The sequence below is a fragment of the Silurus meridionalis genome, chromosome 3 (assembly GCF_014805685.1).
Source record: "Silurus meridionalis isolate SWU-2019-XX chromosome 3, ASM1480568v1, whole genome shotgun sequence".
Lineage (NCBI taxonomy): Eukaryota > Metazoa > Chordata > Actinopteri > Siluriformes > Siluridae > Silurus > Silurus meridionalis.
Window position 1 is genome coordinate 27,153,500 of NC_060886.1, and position 24,802 is coordinate 27,178,301.

Sequence of the window (24,802 nt, forward strand, 5' to 3'; positions counted from 1 at the left end):
GGACAGCTGACATGGGTCAAGGCGAGGTTTCTTGATTAGGGGGTGGATAACTGCCAGTTTGAAGGATTTTGGTACATAACCAGTGCTAATGGAAGAGTTTATTATTTTTAAAACAGGTTCAATTACCTCTAAAATTATCTGTTTAAGGAAACTTGTAGGCAAGGGATCGAGAATGCAGGTTGATGATTTTGATGAGGAAATTAATGAAATTAAATCATTCTCATGAATAGAAGCATGGAGATGTTTAGGGAAGATGGCAGTGGAGTTTTTAACCAGATTGTTTAACAAGATTCTGGAAGGTGGGAGGATGCCTGAGGAATGGAGAAGGAGTGTGCTGGTACCGATCTTTAAGCATAAGGGAGATGTGCAGACCTGCAGTAACTACAGGGAAAATAAGTTGATCAGTCACACCATGAAATTATGGGAAAGAGTAGTGGAAGCCAGGCTGAGAGAAGAGGTGACCATCTGTGAGCAACAGTATGGTTTCATGCCGAGGAAGAGCACCACAGATGCCTTATTTGCTTTAAGGATGTTGATGGAGAAGTATAGAGAAGGACAGAAGAAATTGCATTGTGTATTTGTGGATTTAGAGTAAGCGTACGACAGAGTGCCAAGAGAGGAGTTGTTGTATTGTATAAGGAAGTCAGGTGTGTCAGAGAAGTATGTGAGGGTGGTGCAGGACATGTATGAGGACAGTGTGACAGCAGTGAAGTGTGCAGTAGGAACGACAGACTGGTTCAGGGTGAGGGTTGGACTACATCAGGTCAGACAGGAGTCTCCTTGGACTATAATGTTTGTGGATGATATTGTGATTTGTGGTGAGAGTAGTAAGCAGGTTGAGAAGAGCCTGGAGAGGTGGAGATATGCGCTGGAGAGAAGGGGAATGAAAGTCAGTAGGAGTAAGACAGAGTACATGTGTGTGAATGAGAGGGAGGGCAGTGGAGTGGTGCGGTTGCAGGGAGAAGAGGTGGAGAAGGTGGAGGAGTTCAGGTACCTGGGGACAACAGTGCAAAGTAATGGAGAGTGTGTTAGAGAAGTAAAGAAAAGAGTGCAGGCAGGGTGCAGTGGGTGGAGAAGAGTGACAGGAGTGATTTGTAATAAAAGAGTATCTCCAAGAATGAAAGGGAAATTTTATAGGACTGTGGTGAGACCTGCGATGTTGTATGGATTAGAGACAGTGCCATTGAGTAGAAGACAGGAGGCGGAGCTGGAGGTAGCAGAGCTGAAGATGTTAAGGTTTTTGTTGGGAGTGACGAGGATGGACAAGATTAGAAATGAGTTTATTAGAGGGACAGCGCATGTAGAATGTTTTGGTGACAAGGTAAGGGAGGCGAGATTGAGATGGTTTGGACATGTGCAGAGGAGGGACATGAATTATATTGGTAGAAGAATGCTGAAGATGGAGCCACCAGGTAGGAGGAAAAAAGGAAGGCCAAGGAGGAGGTTCATGGATGTGGTGAGGGAAGACATGCAGGTAGTTGGTGTGAAAGAGGCAGATGTAGAGGACAGGGTGGTTTGGAGACGGATGATCCGCTGTGGCGACCCCTAATGGGAGCAGCCGAAAGAAGAAGAAGAAGAAGATTTTTTATGAGGGTGGAGAAATATGCTGATCTAGGAGCACTAAGAGATTTTCTATAATTTAGGAGACTCACCTTCCATGCTATTTGAAATACTGTTAATTTTGTTTGACGCCATTTACGTTCTAATTTTCGAGTGGTCTGTTTTAAGGTGCGTGTATGATCATTATACCACTGTGCTAATTTTTTCTCCCTGATCATTTTGGTCTTAAGGGGAGCTACATCATCTAGAGTATAACCAAATTTTGATTCTAGGTATTCAGTGGCCCAGTCGAGCTCTGCGGGCTCAGACGGAGAGCTATCTAATATCGTAATTTCTGGAAGATTATTGATAAAACGCGCTGCTGTAGCTGACGTGAAAGTACGCTTAACACGGTAACGTGCTGAGGTAGTAATGCAATGACTGGGGCAGATTTTAAAAGAGATGAGATAATGGTCTGAAATAGCTTCAGACTGTGGAATTATGACTAAGTTTTTATTTTAAACAAATGTTAACAACAAATCAAGAGTGTGTAACATTCTGGAATCTAGAATGGACACAACTGCTGCTCTTAAGGAGTCTTCCTGATTATCAAAATGAATATTAACGTCACCAATAATTAATGCTTTGTCTAAAGAAGTAGCTAAATTTGTGATGAAATCTGCAAATTCTATGAGACACATGTCACATGAAGCTTCATAATTGTTAACTGGTGTGTAATAACTTTAGATTACTCTTGTTTTTCTTTCTGTCATGATCTCAGCCATGCACTCGAATCCCTTTTTAAACCTGCCCTGCGTCTGCCTAGACCGAGTGAGTGAATGCTGTCATTATAAGGGGTGGTACAGCAGAAGAAGATATAGTTCCCATTGACATTGAATACATCCCTATTTAAGCATGATAAATTTTATGTACTATATGGCATATCAAAAATAAAATATTCTTAACTCACTTGTTTGAAACAAACAGATGGAATCGATACTTCTATTAGAGAATCAATCCTTTATATACAATGCCAGCATCTAAAATATTCAATACTTTTGGAACGATCCGCCCATCCCCAGTCATCCACATACATAAAATATTTATTTATGGTACATTGTTAAAATTAATTAGATTTAGATAAGATTAAGGAATAACTCGTAATACAATTTTACCTAAATGTAAAAAAAAAAAAAATAAATAAAAATAAAAAATTTTTCCCCACAATACATTTGCTGTAGTATAAAATATATTAATGAATAATGTATAGACGTATAGATTATTATAGGATTGTAAATCTTTATTGCAGGTTTCCTTTTGCTTTTAAAATAATCAATAAATTGCTAAATGTGTTTGAGAAACTTTAGCAATGTTACTTCAATGTTCTCAACAGAGGTTTCCCTCGAATGTTGGGATGTAATGAGATCTTTTCAGAACATTGTAGCATTCAATGATTGTTTTTGTAATATGATATGAATAATTCTCAGGCTCTGTGCAGAACTGATGTATTTGTTCTTCTTCTTTAGTATGTTTTTGTCTCTCTGGATTTTGCTCAGTCTTAAGGAATGTGTGAATGTGTGTGTAAAAGACAAAAATTCTGACAGCATTTGGTCGGTGCACTTTTAGGATTCTTTGAGCGAGGCAGAGGAGAAGAAGAGGAAGGACGTGGTGTCCAGTGTACCGGTGTGATCTACAAACTGGTATCAGACATGGACTAAGTGTAGGCCTCAGCTGAGCTGAAAGAGGCAGAACTTCTTCAGACTAACAGGAAGTGCAACAGGTTAATGGCAGTAAGAAGAGAATGTATTAACATTAAGCCATGATGAGTTCCTCCACATGCTACATTAACTTTTATTCTATCTCAAATTTAATTTGTAGTTGTAGATGCTGAGATTATTTTGTATTGAATGGATGTAAAGTTTAAAGCTTTTCTGTTCTATGGCTGTATTTTAGGAGTGGGAAAAGTACCAGGATGTTTACGGTACCATGAAGGTGAAGTACAACGGGATGAAAGAATCCGTAAAACGCCATGACGACGTAATTTGAGTAAGTTTTCTGTATTACTAAATCATGACTTTTATAAAAACTGATCTAACAATTTTGTTATAAGACTTAACAGAGGGGGTGGTGTTTAAAGTCTAATAATAGTGGAAGTAATTGCCCAATAGCTACATCTCGTTCAAAGACTCTGAAAAACAAAAAGAAGAGCACACACTTTAACAGCAGGAACAAGAAGCACCAAGTCTTTAGAATGCAGCCACATCATTATTCACATATCAGCTCACTGTATTTTCAGGTGAAACAAACTCGTTTACACACTCGTTTACGGTGGTTCTGTAACAGCATCTGCTTTAACAGTTTCTTTCCACAAGCCATCAGGCTTCTCAACACAAAGAACTGAACAGAACTCACACACACTCACTTACACACGCACACACACACACACTCACTGTGTGTTACTGTTACTGAACTGTACAACCTGGACTAAACACAATCATCACTCATCTCGATCCACTCCACCACCATTTATATATTTATTATTATTTATACTCGCACCTTGTATTCAGTAAATGTTTACATGCTGTTTTTGCACCTTTTATACTACAGTATAATGTTTACATGCTGTCTTTGCACCTCCTTGCTGCTGTTTTTTTTGCACTACATTGCTCTGTTCTGTTTATACTTTCTCCTGGGTATAGTTTTTACATTCACCTCACACAGTACTGTATATGTAAGTATACAGTAGGTTTACTAGTCGGCGCTATACTTGTTTTTTGTCTTTTGTCTTGTCTTGTGTTGTCTGTCTGTACTGTTCTTTTGTTTGCACTGTTTGCACCAGGCTGCACTCGATGCACTTTATGTTGTTTTGTTGTTTAGTGTAGCACCAGGGTTCCAGAGGAACGTTGTTTCGTTTTTACTGTGTACTGTGTACCACTGTGTATAGTAAAAATGACAATAAAAGCCACTTGACTTGACTTGACTTTAAGGAGATACTTACATGCGTCTGGGTCTGATGTTACGATTCTGCCTGATGGCTATAACATCATCTGAGAAAGAAGAAAAAAATGCATTTAACATAAAAGAATAAAACATAAATTCCAACGTGATGAAATGAGACATGATTACAAGTTAATTTACTGTGTGATCTCAAACACATTTATTCACACATTTGTTCACACACTCATTCACAGTAGTTCTGTAACAGCATCCACTTTGAGGAGATACTTACATACGTCTGGATTGAGCTGAAATCTGATTACATTATTGAGCCTGTTGGCAGTAACATCAGTTGCATTGATTCTAGGAGGAGCATCTCCCATTTCCATGTGTGTCCTTATGACTATCCTGAGAGAGAGAAAGAGCGAGAGAGAGAGAGAGAGAGAGAGAGAGAGAGAGAGAGAGAGAGAGAGAGAGATAGAACAGACAGACGATGAGAACATTTTTTTTGTCTAAGATAAAACACATGTACTCAAAACACACACACAAACACACACACACACACACACACACACACACCTTTCTACTGTAGTATTCCATGGTCCATCACCACCTTGATTAACTGTGGCCATTTGTGGGTTTATTACTGCAAAAATACAAAAACACGAGAAGTTTTCATTATAGTTACTGAAATCTATCTATCTATCTATCTATCTATCTATCTATCTATCTATCTATCTATCTATCTATCTATCTATCTATCTATCTATCTATCTATCGAGTAAATGAGAGAGAGAAATGTACCTTTCAATGAGCTGCAAGGAGTGAAGAAGAGAGAGAAACTAACTTTCAACGAGCCGCGAGCAAAATGAATACACTTTTTGCCTTGTGATTATTAGCCGCTGGTTTGTTTACTATAGTTGCTATGTTACACAGAAAAACCCCAGAGTGACTTGACGAATTGCAGTGCTGTTTGTTGACCACGCCCATTATTTATGTGAACAGACCAATCAATGCAGGGTTTGCATCGTGTTAGCCAATCATCTGAGAGAAGGGGCGGGACTTATACAGAGAATGTAGCGTCATCACCCGGCCTGCACCGCACCCTAGTGGTCACGTGGTGGTTATGGCGCTCAATAAAGTCCTGATGAGGTTTATGGTTTTTTTCCCCTCCGCGGTTTAATTAATTATTATATTTGTGTATTAATTCATTTAAGACTTAAACAAGAATAAGAGAAAATTCTTTCTTTTCTCTGTAAAGTTTAAATAACATTCGATTTTTTTCCCTTTCTTAAATTTTTTGAACTATTTTTATTTTATTTATTTTCTTTTTTTGCTCTTGTAGTGAATTAAAGTTTGTGTCATTGCTGCTACACTGTGCCATCTCAACAATCATGACTCAAATTTTACAATAAAACTATGGCTTTGTGTATCAGTCACCTCACAACTATAGGAAAAATTTGCCACAAGTCTCCTTTCTTTCTCTTTTTTATTTTCATGTGTTTTATTTCTGAGCAAGTAAATTCAGTATGTGCTACTAATGTTGATCAGGGATTTGTGTGTGTGTGTGTGTGTGTGTGTGTGTGTGTGTGTGTGAGAGAGAGAGTTTATATTGTCCTATCTACAAGTTCGTCTCTTGTTGCTGTCACACTAGAAGAAGGTAACAATAATAATAATAATAATAAAAACAAGAGCATCTGCTCATCTGTTCATCCTGAAACTGGGGAACAATAGTCTGTATGGGGTGAGGAGAAGGAAAAAGAAGGGAGGGAAAAGAGAAAAAATATAAGAAAATGGAAGAAAGAAGAAAGAAAAGGAAAAATAATTATACCCACCTTTCACATTTATTTATTAATTGATTCATTTATTTATTTATTTATTTATTTTGAAGATTAATGTAAATATTTCTTAAAAAATTGCATTTTATTTTATGTAAATAACATTGGTTCGAATCCTACCTCAGGCATGGTTCAAATCACCCAATAGTGTACAAAATACTGATAATGTGATTGATAAATTGCATGTCACAGTGGGATGTAATCTTTTTGCTTTTTTACAAAAATGGCAAAAAATAAAGTATAATAATGCAAACACACAAAGGGACAAATACTATTTCCAAATCGTGTATATATTAGCAAAGGGTATTTAACAATAAATATAAACATTTATGATTTAAAAGTTTCAAAGTGGGTTTTAACTAACCTAACAATAAATAACAATAGATAAAAAATAGTAAATCCACAAAAGTAGAATCATAACACAACTAAAAAATATTAGCAAACAAAATGTATAAACTGTAAAATGATATCAAGTCTCTAAATGGCTCAAAACACCAGGAACAAATGGTTGAAGGGGCAGAACTGAAAGAAACAGCAGGTGTGGCTGCAGTAGAAGTATTTTTACAGATTTAAAAAAAACAAGCATTGCAAAATCGAACATTGAGACATTAATATGTTCAATTCACAATTTATTCAAATCAATATTTTTTATTTGTATAGTTCTTTTTAAAAATAATCATTGTATTTACACAGATAATGTGGTAATAAAAATTAATAATATGATCTTTATAAGTGTAAGTTTGTCCCTGATGAGCGAGCCGGTGGCGACTGTGGCAAAGAAAAACTCCCCGAGATGGCATAAGGAAGAAACCTTGAGAAGAACCAGACTCAAGAGGGAACCATCCTCATCTGGGTTGCACCAAATGTCCATTTACTGCAGATAGTAGATGTTGCGGGGTACAGTGATGGTCCTAATGAGGTTTGTGGGGTTTTTTGCATCTGCGGTTTAATTAATTATTGTATTTGTGTATTATTTCATTTAAGAGAAGGGGCGGGACTTATACAGAGAATGTAGTGTCATCACCCGGCCTGCACCGCACCCTAGTGGTCACGTGGTGGTTATGGCTCAATAAAGTCAGGAGTTATGTTTTTCCCCTCCGCGGTTTAATTAATTATTATATTTGTGTATTAATTCATTTAAGACTTAAACAAGAATAAGAGAAAATTCTTTCTTTTCTCTGTAAAGTTTAAATAACATTCGATTTTTTCCCTTTCTTAAATTTTTGAACTATTTTTATTTCTTTTCTTTTTTGCTCTTGTAGAGAAGTGAAGTTTGTGTCATTGCTGCTACACTGTGCCATCTCAACAATCATGACTCAAATCTTACAATAAAACTATGGCTTTGTGTATCAGTCACCTCACAACTATAGGAAAGATTTGCCACAAGTCTCCTTTCTTTCTCTTTTTATTTTCATGTGTTTTATTTCTGAGCAAGTAAATTCAGTATGTGCTACTAATGTTGATCAGGATTTGTGTGTGTGTGTGTGTGTGTGTGTGTGTGTGTGTGTGAGAGAGAGAGTTTATATTGTCCTATCTACAAGTTCGTCTCTTGTTGCTGTCACACTAGAAGAAGGTAACAATAATAATAATAATAAAAACAAGAGCATCTGCTCATCTGTTCATCCTGAAACTGGGGAACAATAGTCTGTATGGGGTGAGGAGAAGGAAAAAGAAGGGAGGGAAAAGAGAAAAAATATAAGAAAATGGAAGAAAGAAGAAAGAAAAGGAAAAATAATTATACCCACCTTTCACATTTATTTATTAATTGATTCATTTATTTATTTATTTATTTATTTTGAAGATTAATGTAAATATTTCTTAAAAAATTGCATTTTATTTTATGTAAATAACATTGGTTCGAATCCTACCTCAGGCATGGTTCAAATCACCCAATAGTGTACAAAATACTGATAATGTGATTGATAAATTGCATGTCACAGTGGGATGTAATCTTTTTGCTTTTTTACAAAAATGGCAAAAAATAAAGTATAATAATGCAAACACACAAAGGGACAAATACTATTTCCAAATCGTGTATATATTAGCAAAGGGTATTTAACAATAAATATAAACATTTATGATTTAAAAAGTTTCAAAGTGGGTTTTAACTAACCTAACAATAAATAACAATAGATAAAAAATAGTAAATCCACAAAAGTAGAATCATAACACAACTAAAAAATATTAGCAAACAAAATGTATAAACTGTAAAATGATATCAAGTCTCAAAACACCAGGAACAAATGGTTGAAGGGGCAGAACTGAAAGAAACAGCAGGTGTGGCTGCAGTAGAAGTATTTTTACAGATTTAAAAACAAGCATTGCAAAATCGAACATTGAGACATTAATATGTTCAATTCACAATTTATTCAAATCAATATTTTTTATTTGTATAGTTCTTTTTAAAAATAATCATTGTATTTACACAGATAATGTGGTAATAAAAATTAATAATATGATCTTTATAAGTGTAAGTTTGTCCCTGATGAGCGAGCCGGTGGTGACTGTGGCAAAGAAAAACTCCCCGAGATGGCATAAGGAAGAAACCTTGAGAAGAACCAGACTCAAGAGGGAACCATCCTCATCTGGGTTGCACCAAATGTCCATTTACTGCAGATAGTAGATGTTGCGGGGTACAGTGATGGTCCTAATGAGGTTTGTGGGGTTTTTTGCATCTGCGGTTTAATTAATTATTGTATTTGTGTATTATTTCATTTAAGAGAAGGGGCGGGACTTATACAGAGAATGTAGTGTCATCACCCGGCCTGCACCGCACCCTAGTGGTCACGTGGTGGTTATGGCGCTCAATAAAGTCAGGAGTTATGTTTTTTCCCCCTCCGCGGTTTAATTAATTATTATATTTGTGTATTAATTCATTTAAGACTTAAACAAGAATAAGGGAAAAAAAATTTTTTCCCCTGTAAAGTTAAAATAACATTATTATTTTCCCTTTTCTTAAATGTAAACTATTTTTATTTCTTTTCTTTTTTTGCTCTTGTAGAGAAGTGAAGTTTGTGTCATTGCTGCTACACTGTGCCATCTCAACAATCATGACTCAAATCTTACAATAAAACTATGGCTTTGTGTATCAGTCACCTCACAACTATAGGAAAGATTTGCTAAGTCTTCTTCCTTTCTCTTTTTTATTTTCATGTGTTTTATTACTGACCAACTAAATTCAGTATGTGCTACTAATGTGTGATCAGAAGCAAACTGTAGTCCTGAGTCAGTGTAGCAGACTGTTGATATTAACTACAGTCCAACTCCATCCTCGAAGCTTCCGTTCTTACTCCGGAATTTCATGGAACCCCAGGGCATGGATAAGAAACCATCCCCAACTGCACAGAGTGGCATCCGATCAAAGAGAACACAATCCAGAGGCAGGCCTGGATGAAGTGGGAAGATCCAAGGAGGGAAGAGGGGCAGGAACAGTGTTCACTGGAACCTCAGAGAGAGAGAGAGAGAGAGAGAGAGAGAGAGAGAGAGAGAGAGAGAGAGAGAACAGACAGACAATAAGAACTTTTGATTTAGTTGGTTTTGATAAGATAATACACATGTACTCAACACACACACAAACACACACAAATATGCTGTGTAGACTAAAACCCCTCTGCATTTCCCTTTCATTTCATTTTGATATTATGTTGTACATTCTATTTTATTATTTATGTTCATATTTTAATCATTTATTTATTAATAATTATTAATAAAATAAAATATTTAAATAAAGACTCTCGAGTCTTGCTTTCAAGTGTTTTGGATCGTGATTATTTTTATTTTATAAGAACTTCAAGTGATTGTGATACAGAAGAAATGACAGAAGAAAATGTGTATCCTAAAACCATCAACAACTTAACATCATAGTATTGAAACTTTATTTATTGAATTTATTGTTTAATTTATTTATTTAAACTTCAAATATGCAAATCAGAACATGTGTGTGAATAAGAAGGAGGGCAGTGGAGTGGTGTGGTTGCAGGGAGAAGAGGTGGAGAAGGTGGAGGAATTTAGGTAAATGGGATCAACAGTGCAAGGTATTTGACAGTGTGTTAGAGCATGTTGAAGTGGGTGGAGAAGAGTGATAGCAGGAGTGATTTGTGATAGTAGGGTATCTGCAAGAGTGACAGGGAAAATGTATAGGACTGTGGTGAGACCTGCAATGTTGTATGGTTTAGAGACAGTGGCATTGAGTAAAAGACAGGAGGTGGAGCTGGAGGTAGCAGAGCTGAAGATGTCGAGGATGGACAGGATTAGCTAATTAGACTGACCGCGCATGTAGGACGTTTTGGGGACAAAGTGAGAGAGGCCTGATTGAGATGGTTTGCTCATGTTCAGAGGAGGGGCATATATCGGTAGGAGAATGCTGAGGATGGAGCCACCAGGAAGAAGGAAAAGAGGAGGGCCATTGAAGAAGTTTATGGATGTGGTGAGGGAAGACATGCAGGTAGTTGGTTTAAAAGAGGCAGATGTAGAGGACAGAGTGGTCGATGTTAAACGTAAAAAGACACCAGAAGTGCTGCAATATACTAGTACATCACAATCACCATAGATCATAACAACACTCATAACAGCACCTTAATAGCCCATAAAATACAAGAAAGTATGAATAAATCTATTGTGGTTAATGTAGGTCAGGGGTGTCAAACTCAATTTCACAGGGGGCCAAAACTCAAAGCACACTTTAGGTTGCGGTCCAAACAGGATAAACATTTATTGAACACACTAAAACAAATTTTTTTTTTTACATAATTATGAAATAAAAAAGACAGGAATTTAATTTCAGAATAAATCAACTTAAACTTCAAATAGCTTAAAATATTTTGCTCTCCATAAAATATCTCCTGTCAAAATTATACAAGTTAGAAATATAAACATGCTGCGAAAAAACCCTGAAAAAAAAAATTGCGCTTTTAAGTAAACGTTAAAATAACAAATCAAAACAATCAGATTTCTTTACTCTTATGCCATTAAAAAATATAAACTTAAACTTTAAATAACTTAAAATATTTTGCTCTCCATAAAAATATCTCCAGTCAAACACCAGACATCTCGCACCTTCATGAAGCTCTACAGAAACTCTCCCTCAGTAAATAACCAGCTGATGTGACTGATTTCTCCTCTGCTTTTACACCAGCTTCCCTTTGTAAGGGTGTGCGAAGTGAAGCGCGCGGCGCTGAGCGAACCGGAGACTTGTACTGCAAACAGCAAAAGCATAATACACACATACGAACAATAACGGACGGCGAGTGTTTGTGTGTGAGGGATTTATATAGGAGATGGGATGAGTAAGTGAATGAGAGTTAATGAGCCTCAGGTGTTGCATATCAGTAGTGTGGCGAAGAGCTCCATACGGTAGGGGGGGCACGCACGGGAGAAGAAGCAGGGCGCTCCCTGATAATCACATCACCTTAATTACAGTTAACTAAATAAATAAGTGCCAGTTTAACAGTTAGACTATTTAGTTTGTAATTGTTTTGTTGCAAGTTACACATATTATGATAAACTACATACAAGTTAAACAGAAAAAGAAAGATTGTGATGTGTGAAAGCATACAGTAGTGGGCAACACAGCATACACTAGTTGATAATTAATTATTAATTGATTATTTTATTAAATACATTAGCTGTTACTATCTTCATAACGAGATGAGTGATGGAGCTAAATAAACACATCTTTGCACGTTTCCTCTCTTCGTATTTCGTCTTTTTTCTGAATTAGGCTGATGATGGCAGACTTGTTTTTGATATCCATAATTTTCATTTGGATTCAGCTCTCTTTACTGACGTGATGTCACCCAACCCCTGCCTCTCGTTTCTGAGTGTATGCGTGAAGGGCACTTCTCTGAGCGGTGTGCGCACACTCCCAGTAACAACTAGGTTCATTGAAGGTGACATGATATTATAATTGATGTGACTGTGATTTTCTTTTTTTGTGCTGCCTTAATCCAACACTGATTTTATTTACACATCCATTGTATACTTAATTGCACTGATTGTTATTTACACACACATTTACACATTTATACACACTAAAATATTTTATCCTTCACTCAATAAGTTCTTTGGCTCTGAGCAGCCAGGGTGAGTGTTCCTCATCCAGTCCTTTAAAAAGATATGGATTAAAGATTTCAGTTACCCAATTCTACAACACATGGCCTTTCACTAATTTGTTCTGTAGTTTGATTTCAATCTTTAATGTTGAATAGCTTTCAGTGTTGAGTAATGACAAAACACATTCAATAATATTTTGCATTATAACTATTGTATATACGATGTTGTGGTGTATAGTGATGGTAAACAGAAGCAAACTGTAGTCCTAAATCAATGTAGCAGACTGTTGACATTAACTACAGTCCAAATCCATCCTCAAAGCTCCCGTTCTTACTCCGGAATTCCATGGAACCACCCAAGGCGTTGATGAGAAACCGTCCCCAGCTGAACAGAGTGGCCCCTAATCGAAGAGAACACTATCCAGAGGCAGGCCTGGACGAAGTGGGAAGATCCACAGAGGGAAGAGGGGGCAGGAACAGTGGTCACTGGAACCTCAGGAGCCTGTTTATCTCGACCGAGAGAGAGAGAGAGAGAGAGAGAGAGAGAGAGAGAGAGAGAGAGAGAGAGAGAAGAGGGGTGACAGGAAGAGAAGGATATGGAATATTACGTGTCCTTATTGTTGTATGAAAGTTAATGTCACAGTGCAGTTTGGACTCCGGTAAGACTTGCTATAGCAGCATAGCTGAAAGGGAGAACCAGGAGGTAACACCGACATGAGGGATCTCTGGGATAGGAGACAACCCACCACACCATCGTCATCAAAACATGAGTGAACAGTGAGAGTGAGGGGACGACAGCATACAAATATCCCAGTTCACCAAACACTCTTTATCCATGAGCCCTCCAGATCTGCTTCTTTACCTAAAAAAATCTACGGATAAAAGACTTGACTGAATAAATACGTTTTCAACCCCGACTTGAACACTGATTGGAAGGTTGTTCCATAACTGTGGGGCTTTATAAGAGAAAGATCTGCCCCCTGCTGTAGTCTTCATTATTTGAGGTACCAACAAATAGCCTGCACCTTTTGATCTAAGTAGGCATGGGGGATCATACTGGTACAGAAGTTCACTCAGATACTGTGGTGCGAGACCGCAGTCTTAGAATAAATGTTTTATGCATAATTCAAGGCATTTCCTCTCCCCCCGAATCACTTAGCTTGTTTCTAGTCTGTACAGTATCTGCTTAAATCAGTGTACACGTCACACACGTCAGCCGTCTCGTTGTTCTTCATAATGCTACCCATGTTACTGGTGAATTTGATAATATGAACTGTGCTTTGCAGCACAGTCATGAATTACAGTGTGAACAGCTGGTGACTGAGAATACGGCCCTGGGGCCATAGTGCTCACTGTGGTGTTTTTTGCTGGTCCTAATTCAAACTGTCTAAGGCCCCATCAGTGAGTCTATAGCATACAAACTTTTTTCCACATAAACATAAACTATAATAGACAACAGATAACAGATACAGATTTAAAATGTTTTTTTTTTTTTATGTACAAAATTTTAAATGTAAATCATTGTAAATTATTGTAACATTTTCACTGGTTCAGCAATGGAAGAAAGAGCAAACGTTCACCAAGCAGAGCTTTCTTAATTTCATTTCATTTTCACCCCGGCGTTTTCCTATCCAGTTCTCATGCCAGGGTTCACCCATTCTTGCAGTTTGGGACGCCTTTCCTCTTTGATATACACCGGCGCTCACTCGCAGATCGGCCCTCCTTTCTTCATCGTCCGCCCATCTCACTCACCGATTGGCACGCTTTCTCTCTTTAGCGCCCGCCCGAGCTTATAAAAATCTATAAAATTATTCATAAAAAGAGTATAAGGCACTTGTAATGGCTGGGGGAACGGGCTTTGTGATGTCTTGCCACCATGATTTCAAATCTTTTAGAGCAACGTTGGGGTTGCTGGCTGCCAGATCATGAGTGGCATAAACCACTGCGAGCTGCACCTCCCACGGCAAATCTGCACACAAAATCCATCATAAAATTAGGACTTGCTAAAGCACTTTCCTGTTGATAGAGAACTAAAAATTAGATAATAAAGATAATGATCATTTATTTGAAGCTTTAGTAATACCTTTTCTGAGCTTTTCCGTTCCATACTTAACTATGCTTCTTGTCAGATTTTGGACTGACTTTGGGAAGTTCTCCTTAAGGCCTTGTTGGCCAAGTCGCCCTGTTCGAGATGTAAAAAAAGAACATTAGTGAAAAACTGAAGAATCCAAAAATTATGTGAGATAATGCTCTAAAACAGGATTTACAGAAAACTTACCAAGTAGCCTGAAAACTGCTGCTACAGAGACGTCTCTGTACGGTGTTTGCTCTGTTTTTGTTTGCAACATCCAAGTGTTCAGGATCAGCCAAATTTTATTTCTAGTAAATAAAAAATTGGATATATTAAGTGTTTTTGTGGCGGTAATAGAATGCCCATTGTGATTGTACCATAAATTGTGAGATTATGCAACAACAATGAGATATTTGCAGTATTTCAGCCTCTATATTACTGAGACATGCACATTTGCAGGTTTATAATCTAATAAATGTTTATATATATATATATATATATATATATATATATATATATATATATATATATATATATATAAAAATTTAAACTGAGAATTAAATATGTTGAAGACATTAAGTACCGTATAATTTTTTTAAGAGTCCAAATCCAGCCCATTTGTGCACAAAGAAGGTCCAGACTTAAGATGTAGTCCCAGACAGAAGAACAGAGATCAACACCATACCAGCTGTTATTCTCGAATGTCAGACTGTTGTCTTCGAGAAGAGCCTCCAGTGTGCTAGTGATGGTATTGTGAATGTTTTCTAGAGGATCCTGGAGGGAAATACATCTTTTCTTCAATATCCAGATCAATAAAATGATATTACTTAGTTTAACATGAATTTATAAGTAATTTGTCCCACTAGATTACACTGACACTTGGAAATCAAAAGTAGGATAATCATGCAGTACAATACAATAAAAAAGTGCATAAAAAAAACTATGTTTGGTGTTCTGGTCTTTAATTTACAATGGAATTGAGATGAAAACTAAAGATCGGCGTCTTACCTCATCCCAGAAAAGATACTTGCTAAGCAAATCTAACATCTTTCCATTTGCCTTCATTTTGCTCACGATGTGAATGGCTTTGCATAAAGGGCTGTGATAGAAGAAAACATTTGGCCATGCAGTCACCATGACCATAATCAGTTTGGGGGCTTCAGGAAAGTCTGCAAAGGAAACAAAACAATAACACAGAAAATACACTGTATAGAAAAAATAAAAAAACAAAAACAAGACACAATTGGCTTCTTTGTATCATTTTCAATATACCTGTCTGTCAATATATTCTCACCTTCTTTAAGAAATCTGTAGGCGAGGGCATGTGCTTTATGAGAGTCTCCACTTAATTGACACAATCCCACATAAACCCTACAGAGAGACTGCAGGAGATCATGTCCCGTAGACTCTTTCTCTGTCTTTACCTTGTCCAAAATCACAGACAGAAATGTCTGCGTTAAGGACTAAATGAGACGGAAGAAAAATATCCAATTAAATTAAACATGTATTCAAATAATGTATTTAAAATAAATATTAGGGAGTTAAGAATTGACTGTAGATGAGGTTTAGGAAAACTACTATACAGGGAGTGCAGAATTATTAGGCAAGTTGTATTTTTGAGGATTAATTTTATTTGAGGATTTAATTTGAACAACAACCATGTTCTCAATGAACACAAAAAACTCATTAATATCAAAGCTGAATATTTTTGGAAGTAGTTTTTAGTTTTAGCTATTTTAGGGGGATATCTGTGTGTGCAGGTGACTATTACTGTACATAATTATTAGGCAACTTAACAAAAAACAAATTCATACCCATTTCAATTATTTATTTTTACCAGTGAAACCAATATAACATCTCAACATTCACAAATATACATGTCTGACATTCAAAAACCAAACAAAAACAAATCAGTGACCAATATAGCCACCTTTCTTTGCAAGGACACTCAAAAGCCTGCCATCCATGGATTCTGTCAGTGTTTTGATCTGTTCACCATCAACATTGCGTGCAGCAGCAACCACAGCCTCCCAGACACTGTTCAGAGAGGTGTACTGTTTTCCCTCCTTGTAAATCGCACATTTGATGATGGACCACAGGTTCTCAATGGGGTTCAGATCAGGTGAACAAGGAGGCCATATCATTAGATTTTCTTCTTTTATACCCTTTCTTGCCAGCCACGCTGTGGAGTACTTGGGCGTGTGTGATGGAGCATTGTCCTGCATGAAAATCATGTTTTCTTGAAGGATGCAGACTTCTTCCTGTACCACTGCTTGAAGAAGGTGTCTTCCAGAAACTGGCAGTAGGACTGGGAGTTCAGCTTGACTCCATCCTCAACCCGAAAAGGCCCCACAAGCTCATCTTTGATGATACCAGCCCAAACCAGTACTCCACCTCCACCTTGCTGGCGTCTGAGTCGGACTGGAGCTCTCTGCCCTTTACCAATCCAGCCACGGGCCCATCCATCTGGCCCATCAAGACTCACTCTCATTTCATCAGTCCATAAAACCTTAGAAAAATCAGTCTTGAGATATTTCTTGGCCCAGTCTTGACGTTTCAGCTTGTGTGTCTTGTTCAGTGGTGGTCGACTTTCTGCCTTTCTTACCTTGGCCATGTCTCTGAGTATTGCACACCTTGTGCTTTTGGGCACTCAGTGATGTTGCAGCTCTGAAATATGGCCAAACTGGTGGCAAGTGGCATCTTGGCAGCTGCACGCTTGACTTTTCTCAGTTCACGGGCAGTTATTTTGCGCCTTGGTTTTCCACACGCTTCTTGCGACCCTGTCGACTATTTTGAATGAAACGCTTGATTGTTCGATGATCACGCTTCAGAAGCTTGGCTATTTTAAGACTGCTGCATCCCTCTGCAATATATCTCACTATTTTTGACTTTTCTGAGCCTGTCAAGTCCTTCTTTTGACCCATTTTGGCAAAGGAAATGAAGTTGCCTAATAATTATGCACACCTGATATAGGGTGTTGATGTCATTAGACCACACCCCTTCTCATTACAGAGATGCACATCACCTAATATGCTTAATTGGTAGTAGGCTTTCCAGCCTATACAGCTTGGAGTAAGACAACATGCATAACGAGGATGATGTGGTCAAAATACTCATTTGCCTAATAATTCTGCACTCCCTGTACATTAAATATACCAAAACCATTTTACATGTTTACAATCATATCTGCTGTTTAATTTAGGAACATCAGGAACAGATGGATGGACTTTTTGAAATGAAATTAAATCCACAGATAAAGAATAAAGTCGTTTAAATTAAATGCACACTAAATAAAAAAGAAAATAATAACTGACCTCGTTTACGCAAAACTTAGATATGACCGATTTTTCCTCCTCTGTCAGAACAGGAAGTTGACTTGTTTCTTCAAAAAGGGCATGAATCCTGTCTGTAGTTAATAAATCGGAACAGGACTTTTGCAATGTTTCTAATGAACTGGAGATGAGGGAATGTGTCATGTGTGTGGTGTTTGCAGGATCAGCTGAAGCAGCATCAAGTCGAGGCCTTTTAGCAATCCTGGGTGGTGACACATTTGATCCAGTTCTCTTTGCTGTCAGCTTTATTTTTGTAAAAGTTCGGCCAGAGATGTTCATGGTTTGATTTCCTGAAATTGGATTGTTGTGCCTCTGATCGGAGCTCTCCTGCTTGGAGGGCAAGATTCCTGGAACACGACTGACATGCCTGGGAGTAGCAGATCCAAACTCCTTAGCAGCGAATGCAACCCCACATGATGCTGAAGTGTTGGTTCGATTAGACAAAGTCTTTGCTTCATTTTGAAGACCTGCATGAATATAAAATAAAACATGTACAATTAAATAAAAAATAAAACAATGCTGCATGTTTTATTTCTGCATAATGAATACAGCCTACAGTCTGATCATTTCTGTTCATCTTGAGTTCTATTTTTACATCTAATATTTACAGAAGTATGATTTATATTAATGTTTGTATTTCAGGTATATTTTGATTGGGGCTGTCAATCGATTCAAATGTTTAATCAAAATGAATGTCATGATTGTCATGAGTTAACTCATGATTAATCACAACTTAATTGCACATTTTTATATGTTCTAAATGTACCAAAAATTTTAACTTTTCAAGTTTTTAATACTCTAATCAACATAGACATAGACAAATATGGATTCTTTATGCAAATGTATGTTTTTTATTATTAGTGAAACCAAACTCAAAATAAAGCATGAAGACAACATATTCTTGTAAATGTTTTGAAGAAATGATGGTGTTTTCATTTCATAAATAATCAGGACACCAAACAGAACTTTTGCTGTGTTTCAACATGGATGGTTTTAAGTGTTGCATCATGGTGAATTTTTGTGTTTGATTTGAGACTTGGCGCATCAGTGAAACAAAAATTATTTTCCGGTGAATTTTTTAATTATATTTTATTATAATTTCCGTAAAGAAATACATGAATAAAGTGAATAAATATGTGTTGAGTGAAGGTTTTAATTTAGCCCTTTTCTATATTTATTTATTTATACTTGTAATAAATATAGTCACAGAAATGCACACTGCATTAATCCTGCGTTAATAAAATTGGTGCTGTTAAAATAAATTTGTGTTAACGCGTTATTACTGCGTTTATTTTGACAGCCCTAATTTTGATATTTAATATAAAAATGACACACACAGACACACAAAGACACAGATAGACACACACACACACACACACACACACACACACACACACACACACACACACACACACACACACAAACACACAAACACACACAAACACACTCATTCTCAGTCTGCATGGAGAAACACTTTTCTCTGTAAATAAAATATACAGAAACTCAGAGGGATTTCAGTATTACCTTTGTTTATCTCACTTTCCCATTCAAAGAGTTGTTCCTGTTGAGGTTCATAAACAAAGCTCAACTGACAAATCCAACACAAGTGCATTTAGTTTCATTAAGTCAAAATTCTCACTGACAGTTAAATGATGTCTGCATGTGAAATAAGTAGTATGTACCTCAATTAAGCGCATGCGTTTCTTGGGGCTACTGACTTTGCTCTCCAGGCCTCGGATTTCCAGATTTTGTCTGGTGTCTGTTTCTGTAAAATAATAAAATGGAATAGTGCTCAGATCCCACTACTCAAATTATATGTTTATTTAATAGAACTGTATTATGCAGTAATATGCTTGTACTGTCTTACACACTGAAGGCAGAACCATCAAAACTAAACACACCTTTAAGTTCCAGAAGCTGGTTTTCAACACTGCTGTTTCTGTAGAAAAGAAAAAGGAACATTTAGTTCAAACATTAACATTATATATATATATATATATATATATATATATATATATATATATATATATATATATATATATATTTATATGTATTATGGAGGGTTATACCAGACAATATTGAAAAGGAATTGTAAATTGTATTTGCAATTGCGTTTTCTATATGTAGACGCATAAACTGTGACATAATCTAAACACAATTGCAAATCTTGCTTTTTCGCAAGTGAACACAGTGAATGCCATATTAGAAAAGAAAAAAGTAATGTATTTTTGCAACTGTATTTCACGTGTCTTACAAATTATGACTGTGTCACATTTAAATAGCAATATTAATTACCACTTTTGGATACTTTCTGTCAATGTTGCCCAAAACGCCAGTAGAATTACAATTCCTTTTGCATTTGAATTTCCAAAGCCTTGCCCTGAAAGCTAAAAATGAAATGAAAAGAACGTGGCTCATTTCATACAAATATCCTATTCCAAACAAGGTTAACGAAGTTCACTTTAGAATATTACACTGTTCCAAAATATGTGGACATTGCGGTTGTTTGTATATTTTGCAACCAGCAGGAACAAATGTATTCCTCATTTTTTAAACTTGTGGTGTGGTACTTTTTATGTTATTCATAATTCATGATTCATGATTCATTTAATTACATGTTAAAGGATATTTTTCCATATATATATATATATATATATATTCTATATGGTTATGTAGAAGAACATCCATCATACAATTCTCTGTGTTCGTTGTTAGTATAAAAATCAAGTGTCTCCAGGCAATCACAAGAAATTTCCTGAAGCGCTGGCTGGCTCATGCTTGACTTTTGCATTTTTGTAGGTCTTTTCCTGTTTTTCCTTTTAGGGAATTTGCTGCAACTGGAGAAAGAGACAAAAGCTTTGATTACAAATCATTTAATAAATAAATAAATAAATAAATAAATAAATATATATATATATATATATATATATATATATATATATATATATATATATATATATTTTTTTTTTTTATTTCTCATAACAAAATGTGTTTTCTCCATCTTTTTTTTTTTTTTTTTTTTTAAGATTATGCTCAAGGTGACATTTTTCAGGTGACAGATTATTTGTCTACACATTTCCATGACAAAGGGGGCGTGGCTTTTAGGGGCGTGGCGCACGCAGTTTAGCTCCTGTGTGATGTGTGGATTTTGCCGGTTCGGTCTTTATGCTCTTTTACTCACTAGACTGATGCTTTTACTTACAGCCACTAAAGGTAATTTTAATTATTAATAATCATGTTTATGTGACGTTAAGATTTAGGTAGTTTACTGAAGCTGAACTACTTTCATGCTAGATAGAGCTTCCCGGATGTTCTGTGTAAGCACGTGACTAGCGCGTGACTAATGATGAATCCTCGAACATTAATGAAATCAATTAAACTGAAGATCAGATTCGTGAACGTGTATCATTGTAGGAATAGATCCAAAACGTGTTTTGAGGTAAATACCGCTGGTGTGTTGACACTTTAGAAGATGAAATTGATCGCGGTTAGTTGCGTGGTGGAGAAGTTTGACACTTAATAGAAGGTAGTCTGTGGGCTGCTGCTCCGCGTTCTGGGTTTTTAACAATACGGTGACGTCACAGAGACGCCAAAACTCATTGTGTCACTTGTGCTCTATGTGGAGGAGGATAGTCCACCCTGTAGAACAAATAGTACACAATGATGGCAGCTTTTACTAAGAGTATAACACTATGTACAGGGTATAGAGTAGTATGTACAGTTACAGATCAATATGTACAACTCATCATGAATTCACAATGAAATGAATAAAGTGACAATAACATATAAGACTATACCACAGTTACATGAGCAGTGGACTGTAACACTGATATGTACAGTTATATGCGCAGTAGATTATAACTCTGAATATGTACAGTTCCTTGCGCAATAGACTGTAACACTGAGTATGTACAATTACATGAGCAATAGACTGTAACACTGATTATAAACAGTTACATTAGCAGTGGATTGTAAAATTGAGTATGTACGTTTCCATGAGCAGTAGACTCTATCACTAAGTATGTACAGTAACATAGACAGTAGACTGTAACACTGAGTATGTACACTTGCATTAGCAGTAGATTATAGCACTGAGTATGTACAGTTCCATGAGCAGCAGACTAACACTGAGCGGGTACAATTACATGAGCAGAAGACTATAACAAAAATAGAAACATTGTAAAATTCATTATATACAGTTACTTGAGCAGTAGATACAGTTACAGTATGTACAGTTACATAAACAGTAGACTGTTACACTAAGTACAAACATATGCTGTTTTCCTGGTGCTCGTGTTCTCTATATTGCTGCGCAGGTACCGTGATATTTAAAGGGATCTTCTGAGCTGTCGTCTTCCATGCTGAAACGAATGACATCAGGCTGAGGCAAATGGAGATCCTGAAGAGGGACTTCAGGATTCTGGTTGAGACAGCACATCACCGACGATAAAGATCATAGTGTCAGGACCGCTTCCCATATAATGGCAAGGATTTGAGTGCTTCAGTAGACTTTTTGCTTTAAATTAATAGCTACAGTCATGGTGTCAAGAACACAAACTACACTTTGTTGATAACTGAAATTATTTCTGGGAGTGTCCTAGGTTTTTTGGCCCTGATGGCCTGCACCTCAGCAGAATTTTAGCGGCAGTCCAACCAGACAACATCTCAGGACGCTGCACTCCATCTGACTGGTAAGACATTATGCAATTCACAATGATAATAGCTGTTGTACAACAAACCAAATAGTTACAAGTACACATACAGCTACTTTTATAGAAACCTTATAGTAAGATCAAGGAATAAATACACTACAAGAACCACAAATAATCTTATTACTGTTAAAACAGCAAAATGTAAAATAAGCAAACACAACAAAGTTCTAAAGTTAAACCAAATGATTACAATGGTCTAAATGTGTCCACAGCATCAGGACATGTCTATAAGCATGAGCCCCATCAGACTGGTCATGGGGGTGGTGTAGCAATCGTTTATAGCACCCTTCTTCATGTTAGTCAAAGATTACGATTCAGGTTCAAATCATTTGAAGTGCTTATTCTTAATGCTGTACCTTTAAACATAGATTGAAATTCAAAGATTCGGTGAAGCATTCTCACATTAAGCTCCTAAACTTCCTTATAGTGTTCAAGGCTTAGACACACTCTTTCAGTTTAATCACAGAATAAGATGTATGTTTTTAGCAACTACACATAGCACATATCATAACCTTGTGCTCCAGTACATCTGATCAAATGCACATTATCAGCTTGTTAATATTATGTACAGCAGATACACTAATTCCCTCCACTGCTTCTCTCTCTCTACCAATCCCAAGGCATCTTGAGGTTGCGCCAGCTCCAGTCGTGTCCCACCTAATGAAGATTATGGACCTTCAAAGAAGTAGATGCCTACTTCTCCAGCTCTTGAGGCCAAATGACACTAGGTGGAATTCCCTTTTTCTAGCTGTGGAGAGGATTGTGAGAATTGTGAGGGAACAAGGAGAAAGAGCCATTACAGCTGTCTGCAGTGCATTAAAAATTCCCACACACAATGTGCAATGTACAATGTGACTAACCAGAATAATCCAGGTTTTTAGTATATTTTTTATTGCTACGGGGCAACAAGTTACCAGTTGGTGCAGTAGATTCTCAGAAAACAAACAAGACCCAGCATTCATGATATGCACGCTCGTAAGGCTGTGCAATTGGGCAGTTAGTTGAAAGGGGTGTGTACAAAAAAATAGCAGTGTATGTCGTTGACTGTACAAACTCAAAACTATTTTGTACAACATTTTTGTTTCTAGGATTTAGCAATCCTGTGAATCACTAAACTAATATTTAGTTGTATGACCACAGTTTTTTAAAACTGCTTCACATCTGTGTGGCATGGAGTCAACCAACTTGTGGCACCTCTCAGCTGTTATTCCACTCCATGATTCTTTAACAACATTCCACAATTCATTTACATTTCTTGGTTTTGCTTCAGAAACAGCATTTTTGATATCACCCCACAAGTTCTCGATTGGATTAAGGTCCGGGGATTGGGCTGGCCACTCCATAACATTAATTTTGTTGGTTTGGAACCAAGACTTTGCTCATTTACTAGTGTGTTTGGGGTCATTGTCTTGTTGAAACAACCATTTCAAGGGCATGTCCTCTTCAGCATAAGGCAACATGACCTCTTCAAATATTTTGACATATGCAAACTGATCCATGATCCCTGGTATGCGATAAATAGGCCCAACACCATAGTAGGAGAAACATGCCCATATCATGATGCTTGCACCACCATGCTTCACTGTCTTCACTGTGTACTGTGGCTTGAATTCAGAGTTTGGGGGTCGTCTCACAAACTGTCTGTGGCCCTTGGACCCAAAAATAACAATTTTAGTCTCATCAGTCCACAAAATGTTCCTCCATTTCTCTTTAGGACAGTTGATGTGTTCATTGGCAAATTGTAACCTCTTCTGCACATGCCTTTTTTTTAACAGAGGGACTTTGCGGGGGATTCTTGAAAATAGATTAGCTTTCACACAGACGTCTTCTAACTGTCACAGTACTTACAGGTAACTCCAGAATGTCTTTGATCATCCTGGAGCTGATCATTGGCTGAGCCTTTGCCATTCTTGTTATTCTTCGATCCATTTTGATGGTTGTCTTCCGTTTTCTTCCACGTCTCTCTGGTTTTGCTCTCCATTTTAAGGCATTGGAGATCATTTTAGCTGAACAGCCTATAATTTTTTGCACCTCTTTATAGGTTTTCCCCTCTCCAATCAACTTTTTAATCAAAGTACACTGTTCTTCTGAACAATGTCTTGAACGACCCATTTTCCTCAGGCTTTCAAATGCATGTTCAACAAGTGCTGGCTTCATCCTCAAATAGGGGCCACCTGATTCACACCTGTTTTTTCACAAAATTGATGACCTCAGTGATTGAATGCCACACTGCTATTTTTTTGAACACACCCCTTTCAACTAACTGCCCAATTGCACAGCCTTACGAGCGTGCATATCATGAATGCTGGGTCTTGTTTGTTTT

The 24,802-nt window shown here is 36.9% G+C and overlaps 1 protein-coding gene and 2 long non-coding RNA genes across 4 annotated transcripts in view; 1 reads left to right on the top strand and 2 right to left on the bottom strand.

The window, feature by feature from the left end:
• LOC124382971 overlaps nucleotides 1-5,426 on the bottom strand; it is a 21,348-nt gene extending 15,922 nt beyond the window's left edge. The window contains exons 1-5 of one of the 2 annotated variants that reach the window (XR_006925148.1): nucleotides 5,281-5,424; nucleotides 5,056-5,122; nucleotides 4,769-4,884; nucleotides 4,538-4,586; nucleotides 2,817-3,727 (exon numbers count right to left, since the gene is read on the bottom strand). This is a non-coding gene — a long non-coding RNA (uncharacterized LOC124382971). Of the gene's footprint in view, nucleotides 1-2,816; nucleotides 3,728-4,537; nucleotides 4,587-4,768; nucleotides 4,885-5,055; nucleotides 5,123-5,280 lie in introns of those variants that run through there. The other variant, XR_006925149.1, reaches the window with a different exon arrangement.
• Nucleotides 5,427-13,871: 8,445 nt separating this feature from the next.
• On the bottom strand, nucleotides 13,872-21,485 carry LOC124382963 (little elongation complex subunit 1-like). The gene is made up of 12 exons (XM_046845343.1): nucleotides 21,215-21,485; nucleotides 20,461-20,604; nucleotides 19,669-19,706; nucleotides 19,450-19,532; nucleotides 19,292-19,328; nucleotides 17,750-18,234; nucleotides 15,730-15,898; nucleotides 15,444-15,604; nucleotides 15,019-15,209; nucleotides 14,643-14,743; nucleotides 14,448-14,546; nucleotides 13,872-14,333 (listed from the first exon to the last, which is right to left on the bottom strand). The coding sequence occupies exons 2-12, from the start codon at nucleotides 20,556-20,558 to the stop codon at nucleotides 14,173-14,175; spliced, it is 1,623 nt and encodes a 540-aa protein (XP_046701299.1). The 5' UTR covers nucleotides 20,559-20,604; nucleotides 21,215-21,485; the 3' UTR covers nucleotides 13,872-14,172.
• On the top strand, nucleotides 20,811-23,339 carry LOC124382976. The gene is made up of 3 exons (XR_006925155.1): nucleotides 20,811-20,980; nucleotides 22,084-22,458; nucleotides 23,100-23,339. It is a non-coding gene; the product is annotated as an uncharacterized LOC124382976 (long non-coding RNA).
• Nucleotides 23,340-24,802: the final 1,463 nt, after the last annotated feature.